This window comes from Boleophthalmus pectinirostris, unplaced genomic scaffold, assembly GCF_026225935.1.
Source record: "Boleophthalmus pectinirostris isolate CB_2022bp ecotype Guang Dong unplaced genomic scaffold, ASM2622593v1 HiC_scaffold_12, whole genome shotgun sequence".
Taxonomy (NCBI): Eukaryota; Metazoa; Chordata; class Actinopteri; order Gobiiformes; family Gobiidae; genus Boleophthalmus; species Boleophthalmus pectinirostris.
This window is the reverse complement of record NW_026571018.1, coordinates 10,890,664-10,916,191: the sequence shown is the minus strand read 5'-3', so window position 1 is coordinate 10,916,191 and position 25,528 is coordinate 10,890,664. Positions and strand designations below refer to the sequence as shown.

General features: G+C 36.2%; 1 protein-coding gene across 1 annotated transcript in view; it reads right to left on the bottom strand.

Annotated features, from left to right (window-relative positions):
• The window catches only part of LOC110156444 (polypeptide N-acetylgalactosaminyltransferase 10-like), a 63,893-nt gene extending 38,724 nt beyond the window's left edge, over positions 1-25,169 (bottom strand). Inside the window, exons 1-4 of the mRNA XM_055148521.1 lie at positions 24,910-25,169; positions 12,062-12,161; positions 9,685-9,823; positions 1,719-1,885 (exon numbers count right to left, since the gene is read on the bottom strand). Of these exons, the coding sequence (XP_055004496.1) occupies positions 1,719-1,885; positions 9,685-9,823; positions 12,062-12,161; positions 24,910-25,086 (583 nt within the window). The 5' untranslated portion in view covers positions 25,087-25,169. The remainder of the gene's footprint in view (positions 1-1,718; positions 1,886-9,684; positions 9,824-12,061; positions 12,162-24,909) is intronic.
• Between the last annotated feature and the right edge of the window lie 359 nt (positions 25,170-25,528).

Genomic DNA, 25,528 nt, shown 5'->3' with positions numbered 1-25,528 from the left:
ATAATTATGAGTAAACAGACAGTGTTCATGTGAGCTGTGGCGGCGGTTTGTCTGGCTGCTTTCGTCTCTGAAGGGTGGTAACCTCTAAATGAGTTTGAGGCAGCGGAAAATCTCATTAACGAGGGGACATAAATGCATCGTTCATTCAGGCGCGGTGACAGACACGGCTAATTAAGCAGAGAATCAAAGACGTTCTAAAGAGCAGAGCGAGGAGTCTTCACGTGTCCCAGATGTGGATGGGAAAATAAAGGGTTTGTTTGGGTTCAATAAATGTTTTGATCAGGACTGCACTCAATCACGTTAATCCAAAACAAAGTTGAGATTTGGTTTATTTTAGAATTATTATCTAATGAGGAAGACAAGTGTTTAGTTTTCATTGCTGATAGAAGGGTACCATGACCATCAAAAAATATTGCTATAAAACACAAATACAGAATACCACTTTATAACAATTACACAATAACCTATAATGGGATTATGCAATACTTTCAGATGGAGGTAAAAGTCACAGTTATGTATTTATTACCTGGATAATTTCGCATTAGTGAACAGGCCCTTGAACCCACTGTGCTATTACACAAATCAGCATTTCAACAATATTAATTTTAGCTGGTGTATGTAATCTAAAACCCTGCAACACATCTATTTTGTTTTCCTGACATTTCTCAAAAAAAAAAAAAAAAAAAAGAAATCTGTCGATATGATATGCATCACAATATGTCTGTCATGATTCAGTATATCATGATATATCCTGATACTAAAACAAAGGACAACAAATTGTGATTTATGAATAATTACATATTCTCGTGAGAAGAAAATGGGAGTAAATCATCATGAGAATAGAAAATGGAACTTCAATTGATTTTTTCATGAAATACATGACTTTAACATGACTTTAAGATGCATTTTGAATTGATACAAGGATCACGCAATGCAAAATCACGATATATCACTGATTTTTTTTTTTTTTTTTACACCTCTATTGCCAACCCTTGGATCAGAGGGCAAACATTCTACCAAATGTGTCACCCCCCTATTTTAAGGACAAGTCATTCTTCATTTCACCTGTAGCTCTTAGCCAATCACAGCCATCCTTTGCTTCTCATCCAATCATCTGGAAAATGGTGTGATTTAAGGTAGCAACCCTCTATGAACTATGGCATTGTGGTTTAAAATGAACAAACTATTGGCCTGATGTATCAACTGAGTCTATCTTTATTGCATGCTGCTACTGAAAATGCAGCATTCAAGGAAGAGCAGTAAAAGCTTAATAATCTCTTGGTATTTATAAAAGTAAAAAAGATAAGATCTCCCGTTGAGTTTTAGTTCAGAATAAGGCTAAAAGATTAACCGGGAATGAAACAAACTGTCAAAGGTTGCAATTTAGCAATTCACAAAGACAGCGGTTATTTGGGTAATTTAGAGTAATCTTCTAAGAACCAAATGTCCCTATGTCTCTATGGGCTCTTATGAGGTTTAAAAGCAGATAACCCTCTAACAGGCGCTTGAGTAGGCACAGGAAAGGAATACAATTTTCTAATAATTATTACAATTATTCATCCAGTCAGCAATCAATTACAAACACAGTGCTTTAAAGTAAATATGTGGATAAATACAGTTGGTTGGCTGAATGATTGCTTGTTCTGCTTGTCTGTACATTGTTTTTTAGTCCCCTCCCTGACTGCGCTCCTTCCCAAAATGCTCCAGTGTAAATGTACCTTTGTCACTGAAGTCGTCGACCAGGATGAGTTCATGGATGAGAGATGGGGGGGAGCGGTTCAGGACACTGTGAACTGTTCGGAGCAAAGACGACCAGCCTTCGTTATGGAACGGGATGATCACACTGGTGTTGGGCAGCTTCTCCGAGTACAGCTTCTGTTTACAACTGAAAAACACAAAAGCTGTAAGGAATGGGCTTTAAAATGAGTCATGCTGTGATAACTGTGTCATTTTCCACTCTGTATTGGCTCTGAATTGAGCTCTACACATTTTCATATGGGGTGGCTTTCATTGAACGTGTTACGATGCAGAACGTGGAACTATTTGAATTATCTGATTGATCAAAGCGTCATAACAGAGGATCAATCCATAAATCACACTTTTGTTACATACAGATGAGAGAAAAGCACAGACATCTTCCCTGTCCACAAATGCACAATGCACTAATCTCCTGCATGCTGACGAGTTTTACAATCATGGTAAGGCTGAAAAAAACAAATGCACTTCCTGGTTCTTGGACAATAAAACAACTATAATGGAAACAATGTGTGTAAGTAGCTGGAGTTATGTTTTCTGATAGTGACTGCGGTTAAAAAACCTTCACTAATGTGTCATTTATAATTGGCTTAAAGGTGTTGTATGGAGCCTGGAGTTGTATGGAGTTGGCGGTGGTGATGGTGGCTGCTCCGATCACGCTTCAAGCTCCATGTAGGGTGAGATCTTCTAAATTATAGGGAAATGCGCTTTATGGCATATGTTTGAGCTGGTGGTGGTGGCTAATGACATTTGTAACTCCTGTATGCTCATAATGTTGCTTTCAAATTCTGATCTCAAATTTCCTTTTCTCAATGTAGCTGTTGACAGTAGTTGTTCTTATTTATTTACTGGTTGGGTTAGACTGGTTAGACTTGCAATAAAGATTCACTAGCAGGGACCACACCACAACAAATGAATATGATAAAGATATGTATTGATGGTAGATAGATATGATGGCTAGGGGTAGATTCAGGGTGGGGGCTCCGTCTCCAATTCAAAAGACCCCAGTTGATTCGGAAACCCACTACCTTAAAGACGCTGTCTTCAGACTGAAGGATGGACAAGAGACACGGGGTGGGAGGTGGTCGAGAGAGCTGATACAGACTGTTTTGTCGGGATGGGTAATAAATATGGGTAAATATGGGTAAATGAAGGTGTAGTTGAGATGAGGAGAAGAGGTTGAGGCGTGGTCCAGCTCCTGAATGTCAGTTAAACACATTAACTCCACGTAGTGCAATGCAGGATAGCCTGCTTTCGGATCAGTAATAGCACAAGACACTGTAAACCTTCTAGGCTGCTAGCACCTTGCACTTTAAATATCTAAAATTCAAAGCACCTTAATCCTGTACACATGAGCACTTTACATCTTAAAAACCAACTACAGCACTTTATCATACATTTTGCACATCTCTAGCACTTTGGGGTACCGAAATATAGGATTTAACTTGTGTTTTGGTTTGATTAAAGTTTGGTTTTGTATTAGTAATTTTGGTTTTGGTCATGATTTAATTTGATTTAGTTTAGCCTATATTTTAGTCCCAATTTGTTGTGTTGTTGATTGCGTCTCAAAACTGTACTTTTAAATGCTATAAAATATACTCTTGATGATGGATTAAATTTAAACAATTGTACAATTCCACTTAATACTGCCTCTGTCCTTTGTTTTGCCAGACTTGCCTGTATTTTTCAAATGTACAAGTGGGGACACTTAGTCTAGCAGAGGTTACTCTTCAATAACTGCTTATGCAGTAGTGAGGCAAAACAAATTGTACTCAAATATATGGACAAAAATTGGATACAGACTGTTTCAAGGGCCCATTTTAGGCTATAATGTTGTTTCCTCATCACAAAAAAAACCTCGAGCTGTGTTTTGTTTCGTTCACACACAAATCATAAACCCTGCATATTTAGGAGAGTTCTTCTCTCAAACAGAATGCACTCTGTTCCACGTTGTGATGTCATATGGTATTACAGGAAGTGCTCCACTGTGTTTTTTAAACTCTATACACCTTCACTAGAATCCTTGGGATAATTACAGCTCTGGAATTTGCAACCTCTACTGAACAAAACAAAAGGAACTGTTACCTTGAAAACTACCACTACATGACATCACAAGGTGGAACAAAGCATTATAAGCATTGGAGATGTGGACAGACTAATAATAAAGGATTACTCAAATATGTGTGAATTGAACAAAACATAACTCCAGGTATTTTTTGAGGAAGTAACAACATTATAACATGACTAAAAGCTCACAAGAGTCAATTTTGCGAAATATATGAACCATTACAAAGACATTGGACCCCATTTTTTTCGTTATATCTCTCAAACATTGAATCATCTCGTTCCACATTCAGTAACTGGATGTTCTCCTGGAGGCCGCATACATCCGTTACCACTGATTATATTTGTAAGGGAACAGAAACCGGCCTTGTATTTTGAAGCGTTCATGTTTTCTAAGGTCAAACTCTGCAATGAGATGAATCTGTCTGAAATCACGGAGCAATCTTCTCCAAACCAGCAAACCATCCCACCTCCACCGGCCACAAAGGGACAGGAATTCAATCTATTTTGTCTGTGCAGCTTCCCTCTCTAAAGGAAAAAAAAAGGAATGTGTATCTGTGAAATTGCTCAGTTTTGCAATGAAAGCACACTCTTGTAAATATTTATGTTTTTTATTTATTTATTATTTACTTATTTTTTATAGCCACAGAAAAGATTCAGCACTTTAGTTTTTAGTTTAGTTTATTTTTTGATTTGTAACAGCCTGACCACCCAATTCCTTCTAGATGCTGTTTGAATCCAGAAGGGACTTGAGACGATCTAACCACAGCTACTGTTTCTCATAACATTCAGAAGGAAATATATAACCTCTTTTACCTGAGATAAGTAGTTCGGTGCTGGTGATTCTGTAACATCTGCACAATTTTTCAGTCCTTTATGTTGTTTTTCCTCTATTTTAGGTTTGTTTTTGATGTGAAAGGGATGTGGATCTCTCTGATTGGTTAATCCACCTGTCAATCATGTCCTCTGAAATTGAGGAGACAGGATACAGCTCTAGGTCTGCTTTTCTTTGCAAAGTTTTGTCAAAGCGTGTGGTTATGTCTGGTTAGTAAAAAATATACTCCAGTGAACAAGAATGAGAGCAGAACTATTAAATAGAGTAAATAAAAAAATGGGAATTGGGTCGCACAATTTATTTATTATAAACAATTTCAAACTCTCATCTTGCCCCTTTCTTGTAAATCCAATCTTGTGTCTCGTCTCTTCTTGTGTTTTGTATCTCATATCTAATCATGATTAATCGATGGATAATTCCAGCCGTAACTGCAAAGCTGACATATTTTCCAGTTTAAATTATTCAATAAATTTCCAGCTAAGACAGAGACACACTGTTTTATTTTCTATTTGGTATAGTGTACTGTTTTGGAGTGAATTAATAATGCATGAAATTGGAAAGTGACTTGTGGGGCTCTATATAACACAGATGTGGGAGGGCAAAACTTTTCCTTGACATCGTATTGGTGGACTAAGGGCCAAACATAACAGGTTCATCATGTAAGGAATGGAGACCTATAACTCCATTTCAATGAAAGTTGCCTGTGGTTACGCCTGTCACACTAGCAAATGTTGAATCATGATGTATACTGCAGCAATGGAGAAATATCAGAGTAAACGATAGCAATGAAACAACTTTAAGCCACTGACACAACAACAACAAAGCTAAATAATCCCAGTAAACCTGTTTCAAAATAGACAGTATCATTATAAAAAAAATAAAATAAAAATAAAAAAACATGAGCTGCAACAAATAAGCAGCAGAATGAAACAATAAGATTTGTGCTCAATTTAGTTTAACCGAAAAATTGAATCAACCATTTTTAATAGCTGTTTTTATTTGTATATTTTTGTTTGCTCAAACTACAAACGTGTTAAAAATAAACCCACAGCCTTTTCAGCAGGTCTCACACTATAATAAAAAAATACTGAAAAGTAATGCAGTAGAAAGTAGAGATACCTGTGGCGGCTTGATTATGGAAAAAAAAAAAAAAATCATTATCACAGTTATTTTGGTCAATATTGAAATTACGATTAAAACTTTATTAACAGCACAAATCATCTCACCTCTTGAACTTCCAGTTAAATCAGATCTTTCTGGTCAGATTGTGTTAAAATAAAGCTCAGATTTAGTCTAACTTGAGTAATAGAGCTGCAGACAGAGCAGAGCCTACAGTTAGCATGACCCCCCAAGGAATATTAATGACACAAGCTGCAAAGAACCAATATATAAAACTTTCCATGATTGAAAGTATTCATTCTCTACTGAAAGCACAGGTTTCTTTATGGTTTACAGCAGGCAAATGTTTAAGACCAATGATGCTCTTTGACTAGGAATAAATTAGGCCCTATATACAGTACTGTATGCTGGAAAAACATGCATTTGATAAAAAGAGTGACATGTGGAGAGGCCAAAACAACACTGGATAAAAGCTTTCAATTCCTTACAGTTCAAAACCCATCCTTATCACAAGTAAACAACCTGCTCTTGAATACAGCCCTCACAAAAATGAACCCAAGGATTTCCAAAAGACACAAAGAGCTGACCTTCAGACCCCAGACCTTTTAAGAGGGACCCATTTTGAAACTGGATGTTTTTTCCACTTCTTCCTTTTAGCGGAAATTATTAAAAATATCAACAAAGAAAACAATGGACCTCAAAGCTCAAACCTTTATAGGGCTTTTTTGAATATTTCAATTATCGTTGAAAAAAATATGTGCAGCTAATTCTGTTAAAATTGTTAATACTTGCAGCTGATGTCATCAATGTTTCCTGGGGTTGTGAAGCTAACTGGAAGCACTACTCTGTTACTAAAGTTAGATTTATTTGTATCTTTATTTTAGCACAGTCTGACCAGAAAGAGCTGACAGGTGAATTGATTTGATCTATTAAAGAAGCTTCTCACACATAAAGATAACTAGCATTAGCCAACAGTTTTCTCTCACCTTTTTTGTCGAAAATCAATCTCCTAAACAGGACCATGAAAGCTTGAATTGATCACACTCTCTTGAAAATGTGTGGTTTAAATACATTTTTTTCTTGAGTTTTCAGACTAACTTAATGCTAATGTGTTCATTGTGACACCATGGCAACTGCTGAACATTCTGCCCATAGAGTCACATGTAAAAAAAAAAAATGAATATGGTGAGATTTAAACAATAAAAGGTTGAAAAAATAACTTCTATGACTCATTACAGATGCAAACTAAGTACTAAAGTTTCATTCAATACGCTATTTATACCAGCTATTGCAGCTCATGATTTTTTTTTTAATATATCTGCTCTTGAGTTATTGTGTCAGTGGCATAAATTACTTTCAGTATTATCTTTTATCGTCTATATTTACTTCAGCTACATTGCACTTCAAAATGTGTTATCATGGCAGACCTATATATTGGTTAACATTATATTGTGTCCTTACATCCGGTGTCTGATGTCGAGCAGGGACCTGTTGTTATGGTTACTATGGTTAGTTAAATCATGATGGTGTTTAGTATCACAGTATTGTATTATGATAGTGTTTAGTATTACAGTATTGCATTATGATAGTTTGACACAATTAATAACAATTAATAAATACACCTTCAAATCAGAGTGCGTCTGCCATCCTTTTTTCTACTCAACAAGAATTCAAGCCCTTTGGCCTGATGAGCACCTGTATGTGTAAGTTTTGATCCAGTGCAGGATTCCAGTATCGATATTTGTGTATAACAGTGTTTAGTATTACAATATTGTGTGTCAGTATACACAGTGTTTAGTATTACAGTACTGTATTATGATAGTGCTTAATATTTCAGTATTGTGTTATAACAGTATTTAGTATTACAGTATTGTGTTACGATAGTGTTAAGTATTATAGTATCATGTTATTATTGTGTTTAATATTACAGTATAACAGTATTATAGTATTATGTTATTTGACAGTGTTTGTATTACAGTATTGTGTTATGGTTACTATAGGTATATTACATTAAGATAGTGTTTTGTATTATAGTTAGTGCTGTCATGCGATTAAAAAAATTGAGAGATTAATTAATTATTATCTGTAATTAATTAATCTAATTAATCTATTTTTAATCTCACCTAAAAATTGCTGAGAAAAGCCTTAAATTTGAGGTATTTTCATTTAAATTCCTTATTACACTATTGTGGCAGATCAAAAGACTGATATAGAACAAAAAAAGTGACTTTATAAAGTCATTTATTGTTTAACAAACTTTAACAGATGCAGTCACTTACATTCCACAGTATCATCATTATTATTACTATTACTAATCTGCAGTGTTGGGAAGGTTACTTTTAAAATGTATTCCCCTACAGATTACAGATTACATATCCCAAAATGTAGTTTGTAACTTAATCCATTTAATTACTTAAAGTGAGTAACGTAATATGAATACTTTGGATTACTTGATATTGTCATGCTTTTTAAAACTACATGAATGTAGCAACTGCATCCTGCAAATGTTGTTCTTGTTTGTTCTCTTCAAATTGGCTGTTAAGCCCAAGTCTCCATGAATAAGAAACTGTTTGCTGTAAAGTAGCAAAGACTAGGAAATCTGAACATAATAACTTTTGTCTACATAAAGACAATAAAAAGTCCAGTCTTTCCTTAATCATATTAAAAGTATTATTGATAGAGAAATGCTTTATATATGAGATCACTGGTTTTAGTCCTGATTTAGACCTGCTTTAGTCCTACTTTAGTCCTAGTTTAGTCCTGGAATGGGTTAGTCCTGGTTTTAGTCCTGTGTTAGTTCTGGTTTAGACCTGGTTTAGACCTGGTTTAGACCTGGTTTAGACCTGGTTTAGACCTGGTTTTAGTTCTGGTTTTAGTTCTGGTTTTAGTTCTGGGTTTAGTCCTGGTTTAGACCTGGTTTAGACCTGGTTTAGACCTGGTTTAGACCTGGTTTTAGTGCTGGTTTTAGTCCTGGTTTAGACCTGGTTTAGACCTGGTTTAGACCTGGTTTAGACCTGGTTTTAGTTCTGGTTTTAGTTCTGGTTTTAGTCCTGGTTTAGTCCTGGTTTAGACCTGGTTTAGACCTGGACTGGGTTAGTCCCGGTTTTAGTCTTGGTGTTACTTCTGGTTTAGAGGCGCACAGGAGGAAGCGCGGTTTACGCAGCGTACGCGAGAAAACGTACGCGGCGCACGGGAGGACAACGGTGTCCGCGCAGTAACTATGGAAGGAAACGTGGTCCGCGGGTTCTCAGGTTAATGACGATGATGAAGGTGTGTGTTTGTGTGTTTGTGTTTGTTTGTTGTGTTTGTGTGTGTTTGTGTGTTGTTTGTTTTGTGTGTGTTTGTGTGCGTGTCCCCTCATGTGGCAGGTCATCATCATGAGCCTATGCAGGTTGTTTTCACCAGTAACATTTAAGTTGTAGGCGATTTTATATTTGTTATTTTCTTATTTATTTCACGTTGGGAGAATAATTTCCAAAACACGAATGCGTTTTTACCTGTGCACTGCTGCCTCTGTTCTACTGGCTCTTCGACCTCGTCCATTGTGCGGCAGAAGCTGCCAACGTGAAAATGACGTTTACATCGCTCTTACTGCGCACGTTTTGTGTGGGTTTCCGGCAATGAGTGGAATTAGCGAAAAAAAAAATATATATAAATGTGTTTTTTTTTTTGTGTGTCCCAACAACACATAAAAACAGATTTTATAATAAAGCAACTTGCATACAGAAACAGTAAAGTTAGAGATTAAAAATGAGATTAACACGATTAAAAAACATAACGCGCTAAATATGACTAATTAATTAATCGCAATTAACGCGATAATTTGACACCCCTAATTATAGTATTGCAGTATTTCAATATTAAAGCATTACGTTATTATGGTGTTTAGTATTACAGTATTGTGCCCTTACTTGTGGTGCCTGATGTCTGGCAGGGACCTGTTTAGTGAGATGCGGTCACTGATGTAGATGTTGAATCCGTTTTCTCTGTAGGCCTGGTCCACTCTGTCTGCGTCACTCAGAGGAAACGCCTTCCCCTGCTCACCATTACCTGAACACATGATATTCATTCATTCATTTGATCATTTCATATAGAAGATTAGCAGCAAACATTTTTAGATTGCACAAAACAATTTTCACCAAAAATTATTTTCATTTTAGTGAATTCTGTAAACCTTATCCACTGACCAATAGAAATGACTGAATATTGGAGTGTATGCCTTTATAAACTGTCTGAAATGCATTAATTATAAGTTATTTTTTCACTTGTCTTCCCTTAAAATGTTTTTTTCTCCTGGCCATGTTTATATAATATGCACTGTGAGCTGAATCCTAATTTTGAAAAACAATAAATACAGCAATTTGTCATTTTGAAATAAATCGAATAACTCAGTAATGTTTGTTGCATAATAGGTCTGCTTTAAGTGTGCTTTGATAGAAAAAAAAAAGTGCAATGTTATTCTTACATTTATACTGAATTACTTAACTGAATTACTGATTTAAATGAAATAACACACCCTTATGCATTGCCAAATTCATTTCATTCTTGGGTTAGTTTAAGTGTTCATATTTCTCTCAGTTAAAGCAGATGGACTTGTTTACAATGAACACTCTTGTCTGGATAAACATACACATAGTATATCACAAATTAAATTACAATCACAACCAAAAAAACAGTTATTATATTTTATTTTCAAAATCATGCAGCCCTACATGTGCCCGATCATAGAGCACGAAAATCAATCATCCAAACTTGAGATGATCCAACAACAGCTGCTAATTTGTATCACGTGTCTCTCAAATGCAGAAGACTTCTCCTTGTCAAAATTCTTGTAACATTTAGAGCAAAATGTATACTTAGTTTACCTGAGATAAGTAATAGTTTGGTGTGATTGTTGATTCTGAAAAAAAAATGCTGTTTTCTTATGTGTTGTTGTTTCAAATGTTTTATGTGTAAGCCATCATGTTTTTGATGCAAACGGACCATGCATCTCTCTGATTGGTTAATCTGCCTGTCAACCATGCCCTCTGACATCAGGGAGACAGGATTCAGCTCCAGAGCTGCTCATCTTTGTAAAGTTTTGTTAAAGCGTGTGGTTCTGGTGGCCAGGTAAGCCCTATGAGAAATCTCCACCTTTGTGACTCTTGTTTGTTGCTTTGTGCCAAATGAAAATAAACTCCAGCCTCTCGTGACAAATCATGGAGAAGTTTCAGTCGCCAGAGGGACAAGTGAAAGATTAACCACCGAACCTCAATAAAATCGGACTAAAAAACACATTTCTCTGTTAGATTTACTCTTTGTCAGTGCTTTCGGGCTAATGCCAAAGCCGTCGTCGTGGAGATGTGTAATGTTTGGAGGAAAAGCCCCGGGCCTGGACAGAATCAATGCTCGTTTGAAAAGATTAACTGAGTTTAATTATGAACTGCACTGTACGCTCACAGCATCCATCCACAAAGACGGACAAATCCAGCTAAAACAGAGGATTTAGCAAACATTAGACTCATTATTACTCTTACTAAAAGTTGTCCCGTTGATTTGGTATGCACTCTTTTCAGATAGAATGGAATTAAAAGGCTCATATTCTCATCTATGTTATAATGTTTCCTCATCATCATACCTAGAGTTTTGTTTTGTTTTGTTTCATTCACACATGTTTAATACACAGATGCTGCATATTTAAGCTGAGTTCTTCTCTCAGACTGAAAACACTTTGCAATGTCATGTAGTAAAACAGGAAGTGCTTCAGTGTATGGTTTTAAATTCAATACACCTTCACTAGAATAATTTCAATGCTTTTAGCCCAATCTACAAAAGGTTAAAGGAGCTGTTCACTTGAAAACTACTGCTCCATCACATTACAAGATGGAACAGAGTATTTTGAGCTTTGGAGATGACAGACTAATAATAAAGGATTCCTCAAACATGTGTGAATGAAACAAAACACAACCCCAGGCCTGTTTTTGATGAGGTAACAACATTATAACATGACTGAACGCTCACTAGAGTCAATTTTGCATAATATAGGCTCATTAAGGTTTATGCATGTAATTATCGTGACAAGCCTATACATTAGCAATGATATATTCCTAGTTTCGGTCCAGTAGGTCAAACACAGAGTAAAATCATCCCGTTATTACATTTTATTAATTATATGTTAAGATAGCTTGGCCACATGGCACAGAAGAGGGACGATGAAGATACTGTGTGTTAAACCTGGAGGCCAAATAGGAGATTTATGGATGCAGTGAAAGAGGACAAGTCTTTAGTTATAAGACACTGTAAAAGTACCAGATCGTGAAGCGTCTTTCTTCATGGCCTCGTAGTCATGCCAGTCGATCCTTCGCACGCCGTCTGCTCCCACTTCAACAATCCTCCTCATTGCATACCCCTGAAAACACAAAAAAAAATGACTATTACAAAGAGAAATTAGATAAAAATGTGTCTGATGCTCTCTGCTGGCAACAGATGCTTAAATAGGGCTCACAACAGTAGCGGCAAACATCGCCGTTGATCAAGAGTGAGAGATGATTGGTAGTGAAGGCTGAAGTTAAGACTAGGTTAAGGTTAAGGCACATGTTATTGTCCCTGAAGGAAAATAAGTCCGCTGCATTTGACCCATCTTTCAAATCCACTGGGGAATTTCATCAAGAGCAGTGGGTATGTGCCAGGGGATCCATATCCATGATCTTGTGGCTAAGCTTAGTCAGGACTACCTTCGCTGGAGGATTGTATCTACGGTGCATGTTTTGGGTTGCTGTGAGAGCTGAAATATACATTAATTGCTTGAGTAGAATTGAAACGGCTCCACACCAAAAAGGGATAAAGCAAACATGTGTAAAATATGAATAAATAAATAAATATGAGTCCCAGATACAGCTTTAATATGACAGGGGAGGTTGTTGGTTAAATATTCCAGATAATCTATTGATACTTTGCAGTGACATCACACAGGGGTGTTCTACATATATCCCTATGGTGGAATTTTTAGAGGTTAAGGCTACGTTTCTATGATGACTGAACAGAAGAGGCAAAAGTGGAGCTGCATCTTCACTTTTTATTCCGTGTTTAGATTAGCGTTTTCGGGAGGAAATCTGCGTGCACACAGTGACGCAAAAGTGTGTGGAATTCAATTGGGTATGCATACCAGGCGATATGTTTGTTTCTGTACTGTATGTATGTGACGTAAACGTGTGTGCGACGTGAGCAGATCTGACCAGAGTTTTGTGTCTTGGGCAGTGTAGACAGAAACGCTACGGTGGAGTGTGTTCAACTTTTCCGCTCTGGAGGGTGGTTTCAGATTTTTGTGTTTTTAAGCCTCAAAAACGCTGTCACCGTCTAAACGAAAGGCACTTCCCATAAATACTTTGACGTTTTTTACCCGCAAACAGGCTCTTATGGGACTTGTTTAGCGCAAATCATCTCACCTGTTGTAGTTCCAGGTACATCACTTTTTTGTGGTCAGATTATGTTAAAATAAAACAGATTAAAGTCAAACAAGGCTCAGACAAAGCAGAGACTACAGTTAGCATCACACCTCCAAGGAATGTTGATTACATCAGATGGAAAGTATCAACAACAAGCCAACACTTGTTATGACTGTACAGATTTATTTATCACATAAATCACATTTCAAGTTTTAAACAGGAAGTCCATGGACTCATTTCTATTGTTAAAACATTTTAGATCAATATTGTGACTAACAATTAGGCCTGTCATGAAAATGACTATATCGATTTATTATTCAGTATATGAAACCTGTCACAATAGATTTTTGTGCATACATTTTCTTCACAATAGTCTGAACACTGGTCTGTCAAAAAGAATGTTTATTTGGAAATAGTGGGGGGATATTTGTTGTAATACAGTAAGATCTGAGCTGTAGAGTTGAATAAATATGATTCTGTGGTTATTGGTTCATTCTATTTGTTTATGATTGTGTTTATTTAAAATGGTTTACTGGGATTATCCTGCTTTATTGTTATTGTGTCAGTGGCATAAAATGGTTTCAATATTATTTGTATCACTATATCTTTCTAATTTATCATGCTTCAACATTATTTTATGACAGGCCTTCAAAGAATGAACAAGATTTGAAATAATAATCTTCATATGTTATAGTTTCATACTGAATAGCAAAACAAAAGCATAATATGCCTTTTTCAAAGGGTATGACAACTGCACTCACTGTATAAACACATATTCAAATTCATTTGTCTTCAGTTTTACGTGACCCTCGTGACTTTGCCTCTTCTCGATACATCAAACCCAGAGCACAAACACAGCCATCATCGTTCTGTTCCTCTGTGACAATGCCTTGATAAAAGCACATTGGACTGCTCCATCTGCCTCAGTACACAGCTAATAGAGCAGTTATCTCAAAATGCACAACGCTTTCTCTTTAATTACGACCCGCTGCGTCTCTGACTGATGGCTGTAATGAAAATGTGTGTGTGTGATGGAGCAAAACAAGAGTGGAAAATACACAAGAGATAAATAAATAAGTAAACATAAAGAGAGCAGACTGAACCTGCATCAGTGCATGCTAACAAACTCCCATTGGGTTTACTGACTAATGTTTGTCCCCATAGTGACGATAAACAAGAACAATAGGGAAGGCAATATGGATTTGTGGATGCTAATGAAGACCATCTGTGGTTTAACAAATTATGTTTTGAAATGTGGAGGTGGAGAGGTATCCATGCTGTACTTCACAGTGACATCATGCCGGGGGTGTTCTAAATGTATCTGTATGATGGAATGTTCAGCAGTTACCATGGAGACACACTGCACACAATAGCAAACACTGTCAAAAAAAGTTTTAAGATGGTCTGAAAACTCAAGAAAAATACAAAATTGCATTAAAATGAAACTTAGATTAGACAGTTAGCATCACACGATCAGGGAATGTTGATGGCATCAGATGAAAAGTATCAACACTAGGATTAGGCATTAGAACTTTTCATTTATTCTGTATTTAGTCCTATTTTAATCATCATCTAGAATGACAAAAAAGAACTACAATGAGAGAAAAGTGATTCCCACTTGGCATCTAAACTTGTCATTGAGGACGAGAACACTTGCGGGTAAAAATGACAAATATTTTATCTGACCTTTCGTTTAGACTGTGATGGAGTTTTGGGGGCTTAAAAACACAAAAATCTGAAATCACCCTCCAGATTGGAAAAGTTGAATACACTCCACCATAACGTTTCAATCTACACTGCCCAACACACAAAACTCTGGTCAGATCTGCTCACGTCGCATACACATTTACATCACATAGCGTCACCACCTAGCTGCAATCAAATTCCACACACTTTTGCGTCACCGTATGCAAGCAGATTTCCTCCCGAAAATCTGTCTAAACGCGAAATAAAAGAAGACACAACGCCACTTTTGCATCTTCTGTTCAGACCGTCATTATATAAACGCAGCCTGAAATAAATAAGTAATTCCACGGTACCAGTTTTCAATACTCCTTTTTATTGTGTATCGTACTGGTAACTTCAAACTTTCATTTTTTGGGCTTACTGATATATATATTTTTTCCAGCTTTGAGGTACTGAATAATAAATAGATAGGCCTATTGTAATTATAATGCCATACCTATATTCTAAAAATGTATTTGTTGTAAAGAACAATAGATTTCCCATTGTATATTTTTCTTCTGTACTTCTGGAATTCTTTGTTGTGTCTCTGCCCTGCTCTCATCCTGCATTATTCATCCAAGGGCAAAGTACATACAATGTTCTGGTAGAGTTTGCATATCTTTGCACAAATGACTTCAAAAGTTGTTTTGAAGCGCATCTATTTTACAGTCAATGCAAACAACTTTCATGCATTGTACTTCATACTGTGTCACATATCTAAGACTGTACTCAGCTAGAGTCCGATCTTTGTTTCGTTCTGATATAGACTTGGTTTAATTCTGTTCTACTCCTGGTTTACTCCTGTTCTAGTCCTTGTTTAGTCCTGTTCTAGCCCTGCTTTAGTACTGTTCTAGTACTGGTTTAGTCCTGTTCTAGTCCTTGTTTAGTCCTGTTCTAGTCCTTGTTTAGTCCTGTTCTATTCCTGGTTTAGGCCTGTTCTAGTCTGTCTAGTCACAGTTCTGATGAATGTTGAATGCACCTATAATGTTTAATCCAAAAATTAATTTAATCTTGGGTTAGGTTTATCTAAGAAGCTTCCTGTAGTTGTTTATTAATGAACTGGTGCTAAATTAGGATTCAAAAAGGAAAGTGGTAACAACATTGAGTAAAGAAAGGCCAGTCACTGTTGTCTACAGCAGAGAAAGAAATGATTACTCTGACCTAGGTAGGTGGCATTTATTACCAAATCATAACTTTTAAAATGACTTAATGAGAACAGTTTGATTTAATTTGTGGTCATATTTTTTATGCACACAAAACCTGCCTTGATGATGCAGAATTATCTCTCTTTGTAAAGAAATACAAAGAGAGATCATTCTGGTCCCCGCTCCCTCTGTGGAGTCTCGAGCCCAGCCCAATGTAATCAAATAATTTTTATTTTTTATTTTATTTTATTTTTTATGTGAAAAGAAGGAGCTCATTGGTCACCCCTCATTTACAAAAACATTTCTCCCACCTTGCTCACTGATTCTGTAGAAATATGCCATGTTTTTCAGTCCCTTGTGTTTGTTTTTTTACCTATTTTTTCCTATACAGGGGACCATTTGTGTCGCTGATTCCACCTGTTAATCACGCCCATTTGAAAACATGGAGATTCAGAAAGTATTGAAAAAGTATGTATTCTGGATCTGGATATTTAAATTAATTTTATTTGTATTGATTTTATTTTTTTTTATTATTTCTTTTTTATTATTTTTTTCAGCTAATATCCCATATTTGAGTTACTGTAGTTAAGTTCATGAATCAGTGGCTACTTTTGAAAATATTATAAAAGAAATCTATTTATTTTACTACACATATATATATATATATATATATATATATATATATATATATATATATATATATATATATATATATATATATATATATATATTTTTTTTTTTTTTTTATGATGATTGTGAAAAACAAGCAATCACCCCTCTAGTTTTATTGCTGTTTTATCTCCATTAGAAATAAGATAAAATCCATGGAGAGAAAACAGACCCGAGGCAGTTATTAGCACAAACATACTGGTCAAACCTAAATATTTTAAATGGTTTCCACACAACATTCAGAGGATTTTAGTTCTAAATTAATAGCCTCAAAGTCAGTTAAACTAAATTATCAATAACTGTATAGAACTGAGGGAAGCTTTTGAGTCACTTTCAGAAACAAGTGGAACCCAGGAAATATTTGTTTGTGTAGGTGAATAATTAGAAAATGAGTCAAATAAAAAGAGACAGATTTCAGAGATTTAACAAGTCCCTATTCCTGTCAATTTGAACATGTTTTAAGTAGAACAAAGCTTTTACTTCTACCTACCCTGTGAGTTGAGGGACAGACTCCGTTCTTACACTCTCAGTACTTGCATATATTTGTGCTGCTGCAATGAAATCAGTTCCCTGGAGAGGTTGGCTTGTTGATAAAGAAAATGTTTAAACTCCATTAAATCTGTGGTGTGTACAAACAAAGAGATCCTTAGTCTCCATAAATCACGGAGCGCTGCTTTTTACTGCATTAACTCGTGCCTCTCTTGAGACTCAAACTGCGAACCGCTCTGAGGTTTTCTCCGAGGTGTCTTTACAAGGAGCTGAATATATAATGTCTGACGCTGCTGTGCCACTAATGCACCTCTATGCATTCATTATAAACTGCAGAAAATAGGCTAGTTTTATGGGGAATAATGTGGTGGCAATTACAACATATCTAGGTGTGTTTAAAGGTCCCTTATTGATGCTTTGTAGCTCATGTGGTGCTAACTGTAGGCACTGCTCTATCTGAGGCTAGTTAGACTTTAATCTGAGCTTCATTTTATCACAGTCTGACCAGAAAGAGCTGACTTTGTAAGAACTGCAACAAGTGAGATGATATGTGTACTTAAATAAGTCCCACTAAAAATAAAATTACAGTCCCAAGCAAGCTACTACACACTCTTACCTTTTTTTTTTTTTTTTTAAAAAAACCCACCTAAACAGGACAATGAATGTTTTAAATCTATTTTGTATTTTTTCTTGAGTTTTCAGACGATCTCAAACCTTTTTTTCAGAAGATCTTAACTTTTTTTTGGCTGTGTTTGCTAGGAATGTAACAATAACCCAACTATTTTGAAATCATATCGTCAAAGCACAATAATATCATGGACCATCACAATATATCGAATTACAAGTCTCTTTGCTTAAATTAAGTGTTATGGTACAGCAATAGCTAAAAACAAAAAAAAAAAAAAGACAGAGGAACTACATAAACCATGATTCTTTGCTCCATTTCAGTTTAGGCTATGTGAAGAAATAACAGTTATAAGCACTTTTAAGTCTTAGTTCTTTGGATTAAGTCTTGTCAAGGCATTTTAAGAGGAAAAATGCAGCATATTAACAGTTTTGTTTGCAGCCTCCACAAAATATCGCAATAAATATTGTACTGTGAGATGTGTATCGTGAAAATATTGTACCAAGAGATTTGGATATTGTTACATTCCTAATCGTGATCCTCCCCACCATACTGTGAGCTTTCCCACAATATCGCAATAAATATAGGTTCATAACGTGACGATGTCATATCGTGAGACTACTACTACTAGCAGTAGAAGTAGTGACAGTAACCAATATCCAATAATTTCAACATCAATGAAACAAATAAAAGACAATAAGGAAAAGTAAAGTTATAGCATTCATTTTTGCAGTAGCAGTAGTCGCAGTAGTGGTAGCAGTAGCAGTAGTAGTAGTAGTAGTAGTAGTAGTAGTAGTAGTAGTTAAGAGTGCTAATAGCAGCAAAAATAGAAGTTGTGGTAGTATTTTTGCTGTTATTTTTACAGCACAGTCCCCAGTTGGAAAAGACTGACCCCTCCCTCAGTATCTACAGCTGGATTTCTCTCCAAGTAGAAGTAAAAGTATCAGTAGTAGTACAGTTGATAGTAACAGTAGTTGTAATACTATTATAAGTAGTACTTTCCTCACCTCCTCTGACTTGTTCTCAGACTTTTCTTATCAGACATGACAGGAGTCTGGTCCCTTTGGTTCAGAGCCTAACTGGTTGTCTGCGTATGAGTGGACGTTCCCCGAAGACTGACTTGGACCCAGAAGGACTCATTACCAGGATCTGAACAGAATCTGGCCAGAACCTGAGCTCTGGACCAGACCCTCTCACCCCCTCTGTCTGTGAGGGGCTGAATCAAAGTGCGCATCAGTGAGGCACAGACAAATGCTCTATTCTCTATGGTTCACTTCGACTCAGACAAGATGGAAACTATGGAAACTTATCATCTTTTCTTCACTGTCTTTCTTATTTTTTGTATTTTATTTTCAGGCTGTCACACAAGGCGGTAGGAGTGGGATGAGATACAATTTCCACAAGATGAGATGAGACATGGGATTGGGTCCATGAGCACAAGACAAGAAAAGATTTTGACAGAATTTCTAATAAATAAATTGTCTGGTTGAGTTCACAATTTTGGCATCACCATTTTATTCACTTTATTAAATATGTTTGGGACGAGATCTTGTGTGCAAGCAGTGGGACTCCCTAAATTCTTGGGATTTCGTCCAGGAGGCGGGGCATTGCATTTTATGTCAGTCAAAACTAACTAACTGTGAAGTGAACTCACTCTCCAGAGCACACAGCACACAGCAATCAGCAGATGTAATTACAGCAAATTTTAAGGTTCAGTGACACAGATCACAAAACTCATAACTTAGGCAAACTAGTACATTTATTTATTTGTAATTGTATTTTCTCTAAAAAAAAATGTGGCAGACTCAGTTAGCAAACTTATCCCAAAACCTTAAACCCACCTGTTCTTAAACCTAACCCTTATCCTAACCCTAAACCTTCACCTGTGAACAAATCTAATCTGCAACCTGGGACCATTTTTAGAAGTCCGAGAGCGAAACCAAAGAGCCAATCAGGAGCGAGGCTGTTGAAGGTACATGCCCCCTCCCGCTCACATCACTGGTTTGACAGGGGGGCGAGAGCGACCACAGGGAAAGCGGGCAGTGGATTGGTCTGTTTTTAATGTTCATATCTTGATTTAAGGAGAAAATAGCCAAATTAAAACACCAGGATCATGTAGGTACAAACATTTAAAGATCAAACTGACAATGAGAATAGAAAGTAAATTGCAACCAGAGCTCAAAGGAACCAATTTGTGCCCATTCTCACTTTCTATTTGGTACACTTGAAAAATGACCTGAAACTTTATTTTTTTAGCTCACTGAGCCTATTTGAAAGAAAAGAGGCCAGGTTTCTTGTGTCTTTTTTGAAAGATTTTGATTTCTTCTTTTGATAAGGAGCTTGGGAATTGCCCCGTTTGGACGTGAATATGTTTTTGTTCACACACTTTTTTTTCCTGTGCATTTGTTGTGTTTTGAGATTATCTTGTGTGGTGCCTGTTTGTTTGCATCTGGGGTTCTGAAGTATTAATAAAAAAAAAATTAAAAAGTCCTATTTGGAACATGGCAACTAGCACGAAAGATATATATACAACTACAAATACTAGTAGTCTATGTTTTTTTACATTACAAGCCTTTAATCCTTCCACGTAAATTATACTTGATTCTGTCATCATTATGTTTTTGAGCTTTTTGAACACTCCTTTCTAAATTGATCGAGCTTTTCTTTTCAGCACAAATGCCACTTTACTCATTTACTCCTCTTGTCCCACATTAGGTGCATGTTGTTGGTAGCACACAACCACAATGAGACTAGGCCACATCTCTTTTGTGTTATGTCCTTTTTCCATCAGGCTCTCCTCTTTCCTCCTTTCAACTCAAGATCGATACGTGCGCACTGAAACGAAGCCAATCAATGTCTTCACAAAAAGGCGTTTCGCAGAGAGGTGCATTGTGGGTAAGGCTGCCTCCTCTTCAAACCTGGTGGAGTGACAGAACTCATGCGTTTCTCTTGTTAGAGCCTCGACTACATGCAGCTGTCAATCAGAGAGGATAAACATGTTAGTGCAGTGTGGAGGCTGGGCACTGAAGCGTGGACCTGGCAACATGTGGACACACAGAGAAGAGAGAACGGAGTATCAGGGCTTTTGTATTGTTTGGGAGTGTTTAGCTCATGTTTGTCATTCAGACGATAGACAACGAGGATTTACATAGAAATGTGCTCAAACCGGCAATAAGCATAAAGTATTTGTATTGTCCTGAGCCGCATGCAGAATCACAATACCAATGGACGTGAACAATGAGTTAGAATTAGGAATGGTCTAGTAAGGATTTGTATTAGTCGTTGCCATTTGATTTGTCTTGCTCTAGGTGGATAAACAGTGCATATATACTATTGAAAAATAAAGTAGTAAGCTTAGTGAAGGGGACTTTTTTTTTTACTTCATATTATGAAATTTGTAGTCTTTGCAATTATTATGGTGTATTTGTGTAAGAGCCGTCTCTTTAGCTTTGTTGCTCTTCTATTTCCACTGTTAATAATTAGTCTGTTTAAAAAAAAAAAAAGCACATCTGATGCACAACAAAAAACTGGGAATGACACATATAAACATGCTCATAAGACAGATTAGAAGAAAATAATACATTATGATTAATGACAAATAATAATAATAATAATAATATTAATAAGCGTAATTCTTGTAATTGCACATCAGCCAATATTGAAAATGGTCCATTCCAAGTAGAAATATCATTAAAAACAGTCCAAAAGGTAAAAACATGTCTCTGAGAACATGATGTTTCTCAGCCACACTTCAGTTCGTACATCATGAAAAGACTCTGGAGTAGGCGAAAGCGGGCGATACTGACAAAAATGTATTTCAGCATAGAAATGTGTTAAAACAGGTCTTTAAATGTAATGGAGCTCAACAGTGACCACCCACACACTACATTTCCCATTCATTTTTATTTTAGACTTTATGAAAAAAAAAAAAAAAAAAACACAAATAAAAGTTTGAAAACTCAGGCATAATCAGCTATGTGGTAACTAATGACCACAAGACCTGTACATTTATTTGAAATCTGTTTCTGAAATTTTATAAACCGCAAAGTGATTACAACATTTAGCTGAATCTTGCATTTTAGCCAGCCTTTTGGATTTTAGATATTAGCTTAGCTTTATTGATATTAGTTAGTACATAGCTGCTTATTCTCTGCAATGCCTTTAAACTCTTAATATTTGAATTCTGAAAAGTCTATGGGTAAAAATAAATGGAAAGTGTACTTCTGGAACTGGAACAAGCGTAATTGTTCAGCTCCATAGTCAAATAAATATGAAATGACTGATATTAATGCACTGTTGTGAGTGTATTAAACTACTCCATATTCAAATTTTGCAACATTCACAGCAATATCCAGAAATCGTTGTTATACCAGATCAAAATTTAAGATCAGCAGAGCTACAATCCAAACTTGAATTCACTTGAACCCAAAAAATTCATAAGTTAAAATTCAAAATTCATAACCACATGGCAGGCATGTTTTAACGATGGAATAAACCAAATGGGATAGATTTTTTTGGCATAAATTGTGATGGTTTTTCAGTATAGCACCAGCCCACAGGGAACAGCAGCATGTCCAACTCTCGCTCACATTTAAGGCATTCGTTCCATTTGTCGTCTCACATTAAAATGAGCTGCTCTGATCAAACTGAGAGTGGGATCCTCATGCTCAGGGCAGGATTTAAAGATCAAATAAGGACAGTTTATTTTTTATTTCACAATGTCATATTTTTGTACTATATATTTTTGGGTTCAACCATTCTTGGAAATATAACATAATTCATTGCGATCTTTGCCGATCTTTTGACATTCTATTCAGTTTAATGTTCACTTAGAAGAAGACTGCACAAGATATCACACTGAATCAAAATCATAACTAGAGTGGGGATATTTGTATTCATTCATTCAGTCTTTTTATAGAAAAATATTGTTGTACATGTAGTTGAGACCTCAGTAAACATGTTGTGAAATGCATGAGATTCTTGTATTAGTTTGTTAGTTCATATTTCAGTCTTCTCTCAAATGTTAATGGTCCAGTAGTAGTTTACAATATGCATTCAACTCACCAAACAGAATCCTACTTTTTCTTGCATATATAATACATGTTTAGGTTGGTAAATGTTGAAAAGTCACATGCTTTTCTGTTAAAAGGTCTGCTGGTAGGTTTTATATCAAGACACAATATCATCATTAATTTTGAAACCATGAAACTCATTAAACTTTAATTACTACAAATTCTCAACAGTTCCTTGACCACTGAAGACCAGGCAGGAATAACCCAACAGAGCCGCACTAAGTAACCATCACTCAATCAGGTCTAACCCAGCACTAAACCAGGTCTAAATTAGGTCTAACCAAAAAGTAAACCAGGTCTAACTTGTGACTAAACCAGATGTAACTCGTGACTAAACCAGGTCTAACTCGTGACTATAAACCAGGTCTAACTCGTGACTATAAACCAGGTCTAACTCGTGACTATAAACCAGGTCTAACTCGTGACTATAAACCAGGTCTAACTCGTGACTAAAAACCAGGTCTAACTCGTGACTAAACCAGGTCTAACTCGTGACTAAACCAGGTCTAACTCAGGACTAAACCAGGTCTAAAGCACCTATTATCTACTGACCATTACAGACTGGGAACGTTCGACAAGATCCTTTTTGTAGATGCTCTGATCTATTTTATTTCAACCAAAAAATATATATATAAAATAAATAAAATAAATATGTTTTAATTATATGCATGAAAGCTGAAAATAGAATTATTAAAAAAATAATAATAATTAAATTACTGAAAAAAGCATCATCTGACTTTAAAGAGTCTCCATTTCTAAACTGCTATCTAAGTCTATATTGTTCCTTCTGCAATATACGCAAACCACCAGCTTTATACTAGTGCAATGAGTGTGTTTACATGCGCATATATGCAATTACGATTATTATTATCCTGGTTTTGTGAGGGTCCATTCATGTACAGACAGTATCGTTATTTCAGTATGCTGGATAAGGTATAGCCAAAAACTGCTTCTCCCTGGGGTCTGCATAAAACCTGCTAACCAAGCTCAGAAATACATGGGATTCTTGTAGCTCAGTATTCTCAGGTTTTTGCAGCTGGAAGCTATTCAAATGTCCTCCACCTGTGAACTTAAACTTGATCTTAATCTGAATTTAGCAAATATAAAAAGGATATATAAGAAAAAAATAATTAGAAGGACATAATTATTACATGAATCAAACTAAAATCCAGCACAGGAACTGTCCATGGTTCTGACGTCATTCAGTTGCATTCACAGTACAAAGTTAAACGGTACAGTCTCCAGTAGCGCAATATGAAGAAATACATAGAAAAGATTTAAAATATAATCACAGTTTTCATCAACAAGCACTTTGCACGCTAGAAATGTCATGTCATCTGCTAGGCTCATCCGTTTTAAAAGGCTAGACTAATCCATGCTGTTTTGCATTGCTTTCATTCAGGTGTAGTCTCTATTGAATTTGTTTTATAGTTATGCATTTTTTATAGAACACCTCTCGAAGAAAGTTGAGTTATTTATTAGGCTATTTCGTGACTGCCTACACCTTTACTAATCAATTGTCATACAGAGATGGCCAAAAATACAAAATAAAGCCATAGGAGTTCATTTTAGACATGTATTCAATTACAATTTAAGTGCTTCCAGAGACTATTTTTGCATGAATAAAATAAATAAATAAATAAATAAAAACTTAGAGGCATGTCAGAGAGTGAGCAGTAGTCTAATAAAAACTTTGACTTAAAAAGGTAAAAAGGTTTAAGGTAAAACGTGGCTTGTTCAGGTAGAAAGAGATGTATTATCTAAACAAGATATAAGACAAAATGCATAGGCTGCAGTTTTACTATATTCTCAGTCTAATTATTCAAGCAAATAAAATAAAATAAATAAAGCAAATAAAACTTGCTGTAAAATTGAGTATTGTTAACACTGAAGATAAATAAAACTGGTGTTATTCTATACTGTGAGTAAAATATGACTTAGTGTGGGGAGCTCCAGTGCAGACAGCGGGGCATGACAGTTTACGTACCCGAGGTTCGCTCACCTGTATCGGGCTGAACGCGTCCGCTCCGTCCGCCGCGTTCTCCGGAGAGTGGTCCAAAACTCGGTCCCTGTACAAAGCCCATAGTCCGACATTTGGGAAGAAAAGCAGCGCGGCAATGAGCAGCCCGGCGAACTGCAGTAATCTCTTCTCCTTCCGCCTCATCTCTCCCGGGGCTGACAGCGCTCGCACGGAGGACCAGAGTGTAGGGCGAGGGAGAGGAGAGAGGTAATCCCGAGACGACGCTCTTCGAGGCGGACACGGACTGGGAGACGAGCCGCTGCTGCCGCTGCTCAAATAAGCCCTGCGTCAGTCACGAGCTGCGTAGTGCGTCAGCTTTTCAACATAAGAGCACGTATTTGGCGAGCACATGTTACAGTAGACTACACAACACCATGTCAAAATAAAAGTCCGACGATAAATAAATGGGCTAATTGAGCGAATCAAGCACGCTCAACCCAGCGGACTTTTGTTAAAACATTATTTAAGAATAGAGCATGAAATGAATTATTTTAAAGCTGATTTTTTTTAGCCTAGAAATACATACATGGCTGTAAGAACGTAATAAAACAAAAGTCATACGGTAATTTGGAGAAAAAAAAAAAAA